The following is a 14,012-nucleotide window of genomic DNA, read 5'->3' as shown; positions in this document are numbered from 1 at the left end:
CAAGGCAGTTAACCGACTGTTCCTAGGCCGTCATTGTAAATAAGAATTTGTAGGCAAGTTTTAACTGACTTGCCTAGGATAAATAAATAAAAAATATTGTTAAACTGCACTGTCCAATTTACAGTAGCTATTACAGTGAAAATACCATGTTATTGTTTGAGGAGAGTGCACAACAACAACAAAAAAATGCAGATTTTTGGTTTGTATGATCTTTTACCAGACCTGTGTTATATTCTCCTACATTAATTTCACATTTCCACAAACTTCAAAGTGTTTCCTTTAAAATGGTATCAAGCATATGTATATCCTTGCTTCAGGGCCTGAGCTACAGGCAGTGAGAGTTGGTTATGTCATTTTAGAGGAACATTTAAAATTTGTAAAAAAGGGTCCGATCCTATTAAGACTAGCCTAGTAGTCAAGGGGGAGGATCATAGTCATTTGGTATATTGGGTAGAGGAGAGCCTGGCTTCATTCACTGTTATTACTGTGTATAGTGCTGGCTCTGACCCCCTCCTGCTCCTTAATTACAGTATGGGGTAGTGTGTGTGACTGCAGACAGTGTGGTGGCAGATTGCAGCCTCATTGTATGGGCCCTGCCACCGACCCACCCCCTTCTAATGAGAGATCAGTTGCCTGTTGTCCCGCAGTTTTACATGGTCCTCTGTCTCCCGTAACATTCATAGGTCATAGTTATATATGCCTCTCTTGTGTTTACATTATAATACAGGCTATCTACAGGGTCCTGTAGATCTAAGGTCTAACCATGACCTTATCTATAGTCAAGACTTGAGGAAATTGAGCCTGGCAGTGTTTCTGTTCATTCAGACGTCCTGCTATGTGTTTTCATATAGCCGGGTTTGAGGCCCCTGAATCTGTATCCAGGGCTAACCAAACAAATGTCTTTCATTGAAACGAATTTGATTGGGGAAAAAAATGTAGGTGGGGGCAATGGGCCTATGGGCAAGGCAGGCCGCCTTGCCTAATTTGGTTTATTACCTGGAGTGTCTTACCGTTAGATGATGAAATTGGGTCCCTACGGTTACCCCGTGGCCAATGGCGTGTCTCGGCTGGAGCGGTGTCGTTGCTGGATTGAGTTTTGCAAATATGTCTGTGCAGATTGCTGTGGGACTCCCCAGGCCCCTAACAATATACTTATATTTCTAAATAGAGGGATGCGGGCTCACTTCAGGTCTTTGAGTGGTTGACGGGTCAGGATATAAGCTGTCGTGGTGTGTTTCTACACCGCACGACGGGGGGGGGGGGAGTGAGTATTGGATGATCTATATCTAGTCTGGGACTATAGACCCACCCCCGTCCCGTTTGGATGGTTTTGATTATGAGAAAACGTGAATAATCACAATGATTCGTCTGGGTAAAATCAGAGCTATTGGATTCGGGCATTTCTATGAAAAAATAATTGCTGATATGTTGGGGTGGGGATAGTCATTAGTCATTGCGATTACATTATGTTGTAGCTTATGCAGTATAAAAAAACTGTCAATTTCAGTGATTTTGAGACTGGAATAGTCAAACGGTGCCTCGGTTAATTGAAGCCCCCCCCAAATAGTTACATCCGCCCTGGTCCAGGACCCCATCACACCATCAGTTTACAAACAAGTCCCAGGCAGGGTGAAACGTACAGGTTGTGCCTTTGAAATGAACTCATTAATCTACTCTTTAGTAAGCCAGACATTAGGGCCACCACCAGCCATGTGTTTTACGTTTTACTGAATCAGTCCAGGCGTCTGCCCCGCATCGCCCCAGACTCCCTCCCTCCCCCTCAGTAATGTATGACGTGTCGCAGGCAGCGCAACCACACACTCGTGCGCGTGCACACACACACAGTGGGTCCATAAAACTGCTTTGTCACTGCAATTTCCCTGTCCATTGGCCAGCACACAAACAGCCCTGTCCCTGATGCCACTGTAATTACTTTTATTTATGATTCCCCCCCCCCCCACCCCCCCAACATCCTTGAGGTTCTTCGGTCTATATTTCACTCTGCACTTTCTCGATCTCTCTCTTCTGTCTCTCATTCCTTTTCTCTTGCCATTCTGTTCCTGATCTCACTCTCGTAGTCCCTTTTCTCTCTCTGGCTCTGTGGTGGGAAAAAAACACACCACTGGCGGCTGTGTCAGCACTTTCTCGTGTGCATCTGAGGGAGAGCTGGAATAATCGCACTCCTCACTTTGACAGACAATGAGGTTCTTCATAACACTTGCGATGTTAGAGCAGTATGCAGGGAAAAGACATGGCTAACTGTATGCTTTTCTACTCAGCCTTCCTCCTTTTGACTAGGAACATATTTCCCTCTGTGTTTAAGTGTGTGTGTGTGTGTGCATGTTTGCGTCTGCATGTGTTCCTATAGGTGTGTCTATATAGTGTGCCCCTCAACAGTCAAGTACATGCATGTGTCCCAGTTCTTCATGTTGTTGCTATGACCGTGATATCACCTGATCCCCTAATGCGATTGGTCTCTCTTTGTTTCAGATCTGTTGCCTCCAGTTGTGGGCGAACAAAGGAGGTGAGACGAGGTTGTTCCTTCCCACAATCCTACACCCCGGTGCCTACTGATCCGGACCACTGCTCCTGCACTCGCTCTGCCTCTCCCTTCTCCCCACTCTCCCTCTCTCTCCCTTCTCCCCACTCTCTCACTCCTCCCCACTCTCTCACTCCTCCCCACTCTCTCACTCCTCCCCACTCTCTCACTCCTCCCCACTCTCCCCACTCTCTCACTCCTCCCCACTCTCTCACTCCTCCCCACTCTCCCCACTCTCTCACTCCTCCCCACTCTCTCACTCCTCCCCACTCTCCCCACTCTCTCACTCCTCCCCACTCTCCCTTCTCCCCACTCTCCCTTCTCTCCACTCTCTCACTCCTCCCCACTCTCCCTTCTCCCCACTCTCCCTCTCTCCTCTTGTTTCTCTCTCTCTCTGTCGCTCCACCCTGGGGCAGGCAGGCTGTGGGGCAGTAGGAGCAGGGCAGCAGTAGGGGCTGATTGATGCTCTGTGGGGATGAGACCTGGCTGTTGAAGGCCAGTGGAGACGGCCCCCATTCTCCGCTCGCCTGGCTTCATGTGCGTGCCTGCAGGCTGCCCTACGCGCAGCAGCAGAGCCACCCCCCGTGTCAGCCACCACGGCGGCCACCCCAAACCACCCAGACATGCCCACCGAGACCCTGACGCCACTGGCAGATAGCAAGCCCCCCGGCCACGGGGCGGCCTTTGCCTCCACCGTCCCCCTGCGCATACTCAACAAAGGGCCCGACTACTTCCGGCGCCAGGTGGAGCCCAACCCTAAGCGGCTGAGCGCTGTGGAGCGGCTGGAGGCGGACAAGTCGAAGTACGTCAAGAGCCAGGAGGTCATAAACGCCAAGCAGGAGCCTGTTAAGCCCCCACTGCTGGCCAGGCCGCCTGTCTGCCCTGCCGTGGCTAAGAGAGGGGCGAATGGGGGCAGTGGTGGTGGGGTGGACCTCAAGGTATCCAACAATAACTCCAAGTCAGACACATGCACCACCACCAGCAAACGGGAGAACCTCAACCTGGAGATCCTTAAGAACCTCCTGAACAGCTCCGGCTCGACCTCTGAGGGCCACACTAAGAGCGCTACTCTAAAGCCCGGGGCCAGGAGCTGGGCCCCCCACCGCTCTATCCCCACCACAACGGACTGCTTTGAGCCCACCAGCCTCCGTTCCTTCTCCGAGTCCCTTAAGGTGCCTCCCCCTGTACCTGGCCGACGGAGCCCACAGGGGGGCAACGCCCAGGGGAGCAACTTGAACCTCAGCCGCCGCCTGTTGGAGGAGCGGGGTGAGGGCGATCGTTCACCCCTCCACGCCTCCCACAGCTCCTCCGACATCCGCAGGCTATGCAACGGTAAGCCTCTAAGGGCGGCCCGAAGTAGCAGCAGCTCCGCACCTCCCTTACCCCCCAAACCCAGCCCCAAAGTCCTTGCCCCTCTCTGCGACAACGCCCCCCTGGCCCCTGAGAGGGAAGCCAACCCCACGCCGCCCTCCTCTGCCGCTCCAGCTGAGCAGTTGGAGCTAGAGCTGGGGAGCTCTGTGGCCCGCCGGCCGTCCCTGCATCGCTCCAAGTCGGACCTGAGCGACCGTTACGCACGAGCCGGCGCCGACGTGGAGCGCTTCTTTAACTACTGTGGGCTGGACCCCGAGGAGCTGGAGAGTGTGGGCGTAGAGAGCTTCGCCCGTGCCAACTCCGACATCATCTCACTCAACTTCCGTAGCGCCAGCATGATCAGCTCGGACTGCGACCAATCACGGCACAGCAACGAGGACATGACGGACGAGGAGGAAGATGCGAGCGAACGCGTGCCTTACGGGATCTCGGCCGTAGAACGCAACGCCCGCGTCATCAAATGGCTGTACAGTATCAAACAGGCACGCGAGTCGCAGAAAGTATCTCATGTCTAAAAGGGAGGGAAGAAACAAACAAAAAAATATATATACTACCGATGCAATGAAGGTCTTTGGACACTTGCGCACTGAATCTCTATGAATGTCAAAGTATTGATCTAGCAAGGCACCCGTGGATGGCTCTTGCGGTCGCTTTCGCGTTCAGTGTTTGTTGTCCTCTGAATCTGCATGACTCCTTTCACCCAACCCGCCAGTGCGGCCTCCAGCTAAAGCAGCAGGTTTAGGAAAAAATAGCCTTTTTCAAGATGGCTGCCGTTCAGTGCCGTCTCTTCGAGCAGCGCAGCTCTCTCATCGTTTTGCTTTCTCTGTTTAGACCAGCATTATGATGCCAGCTCTTTTTAGGTGTGTCTTCTTAATGTCCTTTCGTTCTGAACAACACTAAGCCTGGAAGCCATACGGGTGTGAATGCAGCGCTTCAGTGTGTAACCAGTCTTTAGTCTGATAATTCTCTCTGATGCATCTGAGCTTTGTGTGTGGAAAAAAACTCCCCTGAAAAAAGGACTGTGGAAGCATGGTACAGTCCAAACCTGCGTCACCCCTTTGGTACCAGGAGAGTTTGTTTGGTACATTCCAGACCCAGACCCTGGGGAAACCCCAGCTTAACCCCTCTCTCAGCATTACTATGGCGATAACATTCAGGCAGCATCATGAAACCATTCAGCATTACGTGGTTTTTGCATCTGTTTAGTTTGCTGTCCATAATGTTCTTATTGACAGTTGGATTTTGTGGTACTGGCTTTTCTTTAAGATGTGTGTAAATGCTGTAAGAAAATGTATATACATATTTTTTTTTTTTTTGATTTTTGTCAGAGGGGGCCTGTCAAGCTAACTTCCTACATTGTTCAGTCTTCTCTCTGGGCTTGACTGTGAGACTGCGTCAAACCCTTTTCATCATCAAATGTGTATGACGTTGTTATGATGACATACATGGTTCAGTATATGGGAGTTGGAACTGTTACAGTACTTAAAAATTAAGGCAATTAATTGTTTTCAATGTTAGTTATTTTGCATTATTTTAATAAATGTCTTGTTTTGCCATCTACGTTGAAAAATGTGAGTTATTTCATTAAAATTATATTTGATGAGGAAACACTAAGCTCTGTTCATTTTCTGTACTACAATACTTATGGTTACCGTTACATCAGCCATTTAACTGCTGGAGGATCAGAAGAGTACCCATGTTAGTCAGTGTAGTCTGTTGATGTTAGTTCATAGATCAGAGGTCACCAATATCACCTTCCTTGTGCGGTCCTATAAAGCGAAACGCTGTCAAGATGTATTTTCCATGCTTCTATGTATCGCTCCACTGACAATACAATGAACCTGAGCTAGTATGTAAAACTGAAAAAGAGTCTGTTTACAGTTGCTCCTATCTCCACTGTTCATGTTCCAGGTTTAAAAGGCTGTGGGATATGGCAGGAGAGTGATTCATTGTGGGTAATGCAGTTTCTTTATGTAATTTGATACTCCCCGAGCTCAGAGACGAAGTGATCTAATCTAAAACCAATGTGGAAAGGACAGATTTCCTCATCTTTCAAATACAGTTCAGACGATCATACTATAGATCATTTAGCTATTTGAGTTTGAATTGTAGGACCCCTTTAGGTATAAAAATATTGAATTTGGCCTTTACTACTATAGCCCAGAGAAACACATTCATAAATAGTCAAAAAATCTGTATTTTTTGCCATCATAAGAAACAAGGTTTTGAAGTGTTTGTCTTTATGTCTAGGAGATATAAGAAAGCTCATGGGAATATAAATATACATACATACATACATACACACACAGTTGAATTCGGAGGTTTACATACACTTAGGTTGGAGTTATTACAACTCGTTTTTCAACCACTCCACAAATGTCTTGTTAACAAACTATAGTTTAGACAAGTTGGTTGGGACTTCTACTTTGTGCATGACACAAGTCATTTTTCCAACAATGGTTTACAGACAGATTATTTATCCCTTAATTCACTGTATCACAATTCCAGTGGGTCAGAAGTTTACATACACTAAGTTGACTACCTTTAAACAGCTTGGAAAATTACAGAAAATTATGCTTTAGAAGATTCTGCTGGGCTAATTGACATAATTTGAGTGATTTGGAGGTGTACCTGTGGATGTATTTCAAGGCCGAGCTTCAAACTCAGTGCCTCTTTGCTTGACATCATGGGAAAATCAAAAGAAATAAGCCTCAGAAAAAGAATTGTAAACCTTCACAAGTCTGGTCAATTCTTGGGAGCAATTTCCAAATGCCTGAAGGTACCACGTTCATCTGTACAAAGAATAGTACACAAGTATAAACACCATGGGACCACGCAGCCGTCATACCGCTCAGGAAGGAGATGCGTTCTGTCTCCTAGAGATGAATGTACTTTGGTGCGAAAAGTGCAAATCAATCCCAGAAAAACAGCAAAGGACCTTGTGAAGATGCTGGAGGGAACAGGTAACAGGCAACATCTCAAGACATCCGTCAGGAAGTTGAAGCTTGGTTGCAAATGGGTCTTCCAAATGAACAATGAGCAACAAGCATACTTCCAAAGTTGTGGCAAAATGGCTTAATTATTGGAGTGGCCATCACAAAGCCCTGACCTCAATCCCATAAGAAATTTGTGGGCAGAACTGAAAAAGCGTGTGCGAGCAAGGAGGCCTATGAACCTGACTCAGTTACACCATCTCTGTCAGGAGGAATGGGCCAAAATTCACCCAATTTATTGTGGGAAGCTTGTGGAAATGCTACCCGAAACGTTTGACCCAAGTTAAACAATTTAAAGGCAATGCTACCAAATACTAATTGAGTGTATGTACACTTCTGACCCACTGGGAATGTGATGAAAGAAATAAAAGCTGAAATAAATAATTATTTCTACTATTATTCTGACATTTCACATTCTTAAAATAAAGTGGTGATCCTAACTGACCTAAAACAGGGAATTGTCACTAGGATTAAATGTCAGGAATTGTTAAAAATGTATTTGGTTAAGGTGTATGTAAACTTCCGACTTCAACTGTATACATAATATTTCTACACATAGCCCCTTTTTTGGGTAAGCACAAAACTACCTTTATACTTCCATCCCGTGACACCACCATCGTGTTTGTGAGAATCTCCCCTTTCCACAGTGGGGTCACATTAGTTTGTAGATCAAACCATTCGGATGCCGCAATCGTTTTCATGAGAAGACCGATTTTCGTCTCATGGTCTGATAAACACCACTCTAGCTCTGCCACGTTTCACCGCAGATGCAGAAGTGCAACAGGCGGATGAATGAGCAGGATTGAGATGCTTTCAATGCAAAAAAACATACTGTATCTCTATCTTAAACCGACGGATTTTGATGGTGATTTTTGTATGATGTTACTTAGATTGATTCACCGATGCATCAATTGACTCTAGGGGGTTAATCAACACTTGAAGCACGAGGTCACACGTTACACAGTGAAACATCACTGATGGACCCGCCTCCCGCATTGAATGAAAGTGCTCAGCCTCAGATTATTTCTCCTATTGTAATTGGGTGGTGAAACCTCCAAGATAAGACGGTCGGTCTGTCAGATGTTTTTAACCACAAGTCTAGTCACCACACCCGAACATGTTTCACTAAGGGGTGAGTATGAACGCACATACCCATACTTTAAAACTACAACTGCTAGAAAGACAATATGATTATAGTATTATATAGTAATATGATTAAGCATTTCCAATCTTCATCCCACACAACTGGTTGTTTTAAAAACAGTATGATCTCCAGCAAGACCAAGCATGACCTTAGCCTCACCCTTGAGTCACAAATGGTTAGTGTCTGTCTGCTGGTGTGCTGCCAGGATACTTCTAGGGTACCTTTTAGATGGCCTAGAATCTGGAACAGGACAGTTGCCAAGACAGTAAATAAGAGTGTTTGACAATGAGGGGTGTAGATAATCATTGTAACATCTAAACCGCCGTGAAATATCGTTTCCATGACCAAAAATATTGTATCTTCTGCTGTTTGAAGCTAGTGTAAAAAAGTGAAAGTAAAAGATGCAAAAATAAAACATAAGAACGGGAAGCATAGAAATAACGCACAAAGAACAGATCTACCGCTTCATATACTTGTTTTAAATGAGAATGACAGACCTAGAACTCACATTTCTATGTGAATTTGGTCAGGTTGACCAAAACGTTACATATTGCAGCTTTACATTCAGCTAAAGTGGGGTTTATTTCAAAGCCATGGGGTCAAACAACAACAACCTCACCAAACCCAATACAAAACATTAACGAGGGCCTGCTGGCCCAGGGCCGGTAAAAATGTGTGTCCGGCTAGTGTATCCAGTGACTGTATATATGAATGGAAAAAGCCATCGATCACATGACACCATTTATTATTTTGTGAAGACTCAATACCACATTGAAGCCAAATAAAGTCAGTTAAGATGGTGTCTCATGGAGAAAAATCATGAGCAGTTTGAGCTACTACAGGAAGGGACGTTACAGGCTAGCTCAGTGCTGCCGCCTCTCATTGAGTAACTCAATTTGAAGGCCGACCGGGGTACTGCAGGCTGTCATGAGCAACTCAATTATCCGTATACCTTATTCTGTGTGCGATTAAAAAAATTATCTGTTCAAGCACATACATCTGGTGAATTAGAAGAAATTATGGATACCATTATTGACTTCGATTTATTTATTTATTTAACGAAGATTGAGCATGAAGATTTTTCCATTCACTAAAATGGGGGATCCTTTTTTCTGCTATCAATATGGTTGGCCTTAAACTTCTGTAGCTACAATGAGAGGGGGCAGTCGTTCTCCTCTTAGTGGTTCTCTTCAGTCATTGGCGTCAATAATTTACCTACTCTGTCGCAGTCTACCATTGAAAACGACACACATAATTTTTTATTTTATTTGAGCAATACGATTAGACGTTCATTCATGCACCAACACTCTTCCGCAAGTCACAACTTCTCTAGCCCAAAGCCCTGCAGATGGCAAATTTGAGCGGTTTCATCTTACCGTGCAAAGGCATTGTTTGCATCCTGCTATACACTTGTATCTTCCGTGGACCGGTTCGTACATAAAACATTCTCCATTCAGGCTGCAAAGCGTTGATTTCCTATTTAACTCAATTTAATGGAGATAAGGTGGGGGGGAAAACTGAGAAAATATGCGTGCATTCGCTAGAGTGACTAATATCTAGGACTGCTAGTCCCAAATGTTGCTCGTCACTTTCAGAAAACAAGTTTGCAGCAATCTGTTGTTTACGACCTGGCTGAACGTGAGGCGCAACATGCTGGTGGGAAATGTGGCATACAATGCTTTTGGAAGGTAAGATGAAACGACTTTAATATCGCCAACTGCCAGCCTTTGGGTTACAACTTCTCGAGCACCCTAGCAGTCCAGAAGTTGATGCATTCAAACTGCACGTGCGTGCTGTCCTGAGCAAAAAGAAGCGCCCAACAATCTACTCCGTGAGGTTATTTATTTTTGGGAAAGTAATTTCCAAAAGTAAACTTTCAGTAGTGAACATACCAGCAATATGCTGGCTACTGTTGACTGTCTGCAAAAAGACACTGTAGCATGAGTCTTGGTTAGTCTACCATATCCTCGAACGCATTTATCTGAAAAGGGGCAGCGCACATTTTGAAATGTAAAGAAATTATTCTCAAAATGAAGCACTTCAGAAAATAAACTGTGTTCAATGCAATTCAAAGAATAATGGCTTCGTGCATTCGGAAAGTATTCAGACCCCTTGACTTTTTCCACATTTTGTTACATTACAGCCTTTTAATTAAATCCTCATCATTCCACACACACTACCCTATAATGGCAAATCGAAAACAGGTTTTAAGAAATGTTTGCTTAGCTCCGAGACAGGATTGTGTCGAGGCACAGATCTGAGGAAGGGTACCAAAAAATGTCTACAGTATTGAAGGTCACCATCATTCTTAAATGGAAGAAGTTTGGAACCACCAATACTCTTCCTAGAGCTGGCCGCCCGGCCGAACTGAGCAATCGGGGGAGAAGGGCCTTAATCAGGGAGGTGACTAAGAACCTGATGGTCCCTCTAACAGAGCAACAGAGTTCCTCTGTGGTGATGGGAGAACCTTCCAGAAGGACAACCAACTCTGCAGCACTCCACCAATCAGGCTGGTTTGGTAGAGTGGCCAGACGGAAGCCACTCCTCAGTAAAAGGCACATGACAGCCCACTTGGAGTTTGCCAAAAGGCACCTAAAGACTCTCAGACCATGAGAAACAATATTCTCTGGTCTGATGAAACCAATATTGAAATCTTTAGCCTGAATGCCAAGCGTCACGTCTGGAGGAAACCTGGCACCTTCCCTACGGTGAAGCATGGGGGTGGCAGCATTATGCTGTGGGATATTTTTCAGTGGCAGGGACTCAGAGACTAGTCAGAATTGAGGGAAAGATGAACGGAGCAAAGTACAGGGAGATCCTTGATGAAAACCTGCTCCAGGGGCGAAGGTTCACCCTCCAACAGGACAACTACCCTAAGCACACAGCCAAGACAACGGTCTGAATACTTACGTAAATGTGATACATTTGAGTACATTTGCAACCATTTCTAAAACCCTGTTTTTGCTTTGTCATTATGGGGTATTGTGTGTAGATTGATGAGGAGAAAAAACAATTTAATACATTTTTGTAACAAACCTCGTCCTCCTCTTCTGAGGAGGAGTAGCGAGAAGGATCGGAGGACCAATTTGCAGCGTGGTAAGTGTCCATAATGTTTATTTTAATACATAAACTGAACACTACGAAATACGAAACAATAAACGTGAAATGAACGAAACAGTCCCGTGTGGTACGAACACTAACACGGAAGACAAACACCCACAAACTAAAAGTGAAACCCAGGCTACCTAAGTATGATTCTCAATCAGGGACAACAATTGACAGCTGCCTCTGATTGAGAACCATACTAGGCCGAACTCAAAAACCAACATAGAAAAACAAACAGACTGCCCACCCAACTCATGCCCTGACCATACTAAAACAAAGAGATAATAACAGAATAAAGGTCAGAACGTGACAATTTTAGAATAAGGCTGTAACGTAAGAAAATGTGGAAAAACACATGTGGTCTTAATACTTTCCAAATGCACTGTACATTGCTAAACTATATTCCACAGCTTTTTAATACATACTTTTTGTGTATGTGGACACCTGCTAGTCGAACATCTCATTCCAAAATCATGGGCATTAATATGGAGTTGGTCCCCCCTTTGCTGCAATAACAGCCACTCTTCTGGGAAGGCTTTCCACTAGATGTTGGAACATTTTTGCGGGAACTTGCTTCCATTCACCCACAAGAGCATTAGTGAGGTCGGGGACTGATGTTGGACGATTAGGCCTGGCTCGCAGTCAGCATTCCAATTCATCCCAAAGGTATTAAATCGGGTTGCGGTCAGTCAAGTTCTTCCACACCGATCTCGACAACTACATATTCTTGAAGCTCCAGACGAACAGGTCTTGTGCTGATGTTTCATCCAGAGGCAGTTTGAAACTCGGTAGTGAGTGTTGCAACCGAGGACAGACGGTTTTTACATGCTACGTGCTTCAACACTTGGTGATCCCTTTCTGTGAGCTTGTGTGGCCTACCACTCGCGGCTGAGCCGTTGTTGCTCCTAGATGTTTCCACTTCACAATAACAGCACTTACAGTTGACCAGCGGCAGTTCTAGCAGGGTAAAAATTTGACAAAATGACTTGTTAGAAAGGTGGCATGACGGTGCCACATTGAAGTCACGGATATCTTCAGTAAGGCTACTCTACTGCCAATGTTTATCTCTTGGGATTGCATGGCTGTGTGCTCGATTTTATACACCTGTCAGCAACATGTGTGGCTGAAATAGCCAAATCCACTCATTTGAAGGGGTGTCTACAAATTTTTATACATATATTGATATCAGAATAACCAAATGTAGCCTATTAATAGCTTAGAAATATAGAGAGAAGCATGCCAACGTATAGGCCCTGCATGACCCCAATGCATTTCAAAACTACACAATGTCTGTGTGTGGAACGGTAGATTTTTGGCCAACTGGCCGGACCGGGCCAGTGAGATAAAAAGGGAGGCTTTGGACTTCACTCTAACATCTCTGGATTTGGTATTGGATTTGGAAGCTTCTCTCCTGCCGCACTCCTCCACACACAGTAGAGAACCGCCTGCTGCCTTTGAAGCCTTTGAGTCATTCTACTCAACTGCGGCAGCTTAGCCGATGCCCATTCGCCGTGCGAAACAGAGCGGAGACGTTTAGCTCTGAGTAAAGAGCTGACAGACTCCTTAACTCAGAGACGCTCTGTCACCGCCACCATCGTGGAGTCTCCTCCACTGAGCTTCAGAGCCGCAGTTGTGTGTGAAGTGGTGAAAATAATGGAGCTTTCTGTGAGGCAGCGCTTAACTGGAGGGGGAAAAGGCCTAAAAGGTCTGTTTTTTCGATAAGCCTACTATTCCCAATGTTAATCATTATGAGGTTCCCTGCACTATCACTTTAGGGCCGCAGTCACCCAGTCAGGTTTTAGCTGTTGGCCAGGCTCCATATAAATAGACATCTTATAAGTAGAGCCAGGAGTTCTGCCTGATCAAATGAACTGGCCAGGCAAAACTCAAGGTCCTAGTTATAGGGTATTTTGCCAACAGGTGAGCAGGTCATGTGAACCATGGGAGGTAGGCAATACCAGTGTTCGGTTGATACTTTATGAACCCCGCTGCACCCAAATGTGTGTTACACCATCCATAGTAATTTCTACGCAAACAATTAAGAAATCGAATGTCTCAGGTTCAAAGTTGAATCTCTAAGGATTTGTGTTCCATACCATTCCTATGTTAAATGGATAGATGGAATGTGTTGTAAAGAAATCTAGCTACTGTAGTCTGCCCCACTAAGCAAAAGAGCAATAACTGCTCAGAGTGAAACTGAGAAAAAAAATATATTGTCCAGCCAAATGAATTGGTGGCAGATCATTGGAGATATGGTTATCTTTATGTCTTACTATGAGGTAATTAAATTGACCCTGACCTCTGACATGACCTTATTCCCTGGACGCCAGTTACTGCCTTCTTGCTTGGTACACCCACTGGAATACGTTTCCATGACGATTGTTCTTCACACAAACTGGTGTTAATATGTTTATTTGTATGCGGCTGTCAGTGTCATATAGTTTGACACTTGTATCAGCGAAGAACAATAACTAATACCAAGGTCAACCGTAGACACTGCAGCACAAAGCTCAGTGACACCATGGTAAAAGGCAGTAACTGACGTGTGATGGCAGTTACTTCCTTTTTCCTTGGTTTCGCTGTAGCTTTTTGCAGTTACTGAAAACATGACCCCAAATGTTCTCCATAACACAACACAATGGAGGCGGGATATTTATCCACATGATAAAGCATGTATTTAATGTACAAAAAAAAGTTAATAACTACTTTTTGACCAAATGCACAGTTACTGCTTTTTTGCGTACAACTCCAAAAAATGTTGTCTATTAGTCAACTAATGAGTGGAGCCTGCTTTTCAGGAAGAGCATCTCATACAGCACTACCTCGAGTGTTTTATGCTATTAGACTGCAGTGTTACAGC

General features: G+C 45.1%; 1 protein-coding gene across 2 annotated transcripts in view; it reads left to right on the top strand.

Annotated features, from left to right (window-relative positions):
- Positions 1 to 5,518, top strand: part of LOC109875457 (protein FAM110B-like) — a 48,282-nt gene extending 42,764 nt beyond the window's left edge. For both annotated transcript variants that reach the window (XM_031810679.1, XM_031810678.1), the window contains one exon: positions 2,491 to 5,518. In XM_031810679.1, the coding sequence (XP_031666539.1) occupies positions 3,163 to 4,425 (1,263 nt within the window). In that variant the 5' untranslated portion in view covers positions 2,491 to 3,162 and the 3' untranslated portion in view covers positions 4,426 to 5,518. The remainder of the gene's footprint in view (positions 1 to 2,490) is intronic.
- The last annotated feature ends 8,494 nt before the right edge of the window (positions 5,519 to 14,012 follow it).

This window comes from Oncorhynchus kisutch, linkage group LG30 (genome assembly GCF_002021735.2).
Source record: "Oncorhynchus kisutch isolate 150728-3 linkage group LG30, Okis_V2, whole genome shotgun sequence".
Taxonomy (NCBI): Eukaryota; Metazoa; Chordata; class Actinopteri; order Salmoniformes; family Salmonidae; genus Oncorhynchus; species Oncorhynchus kisutch.
The sequence above is the reverse complement of the archived record's forward strand: the minus strand, read 5'-3'. Positions and strand labels throughout refer to the sequence as shown.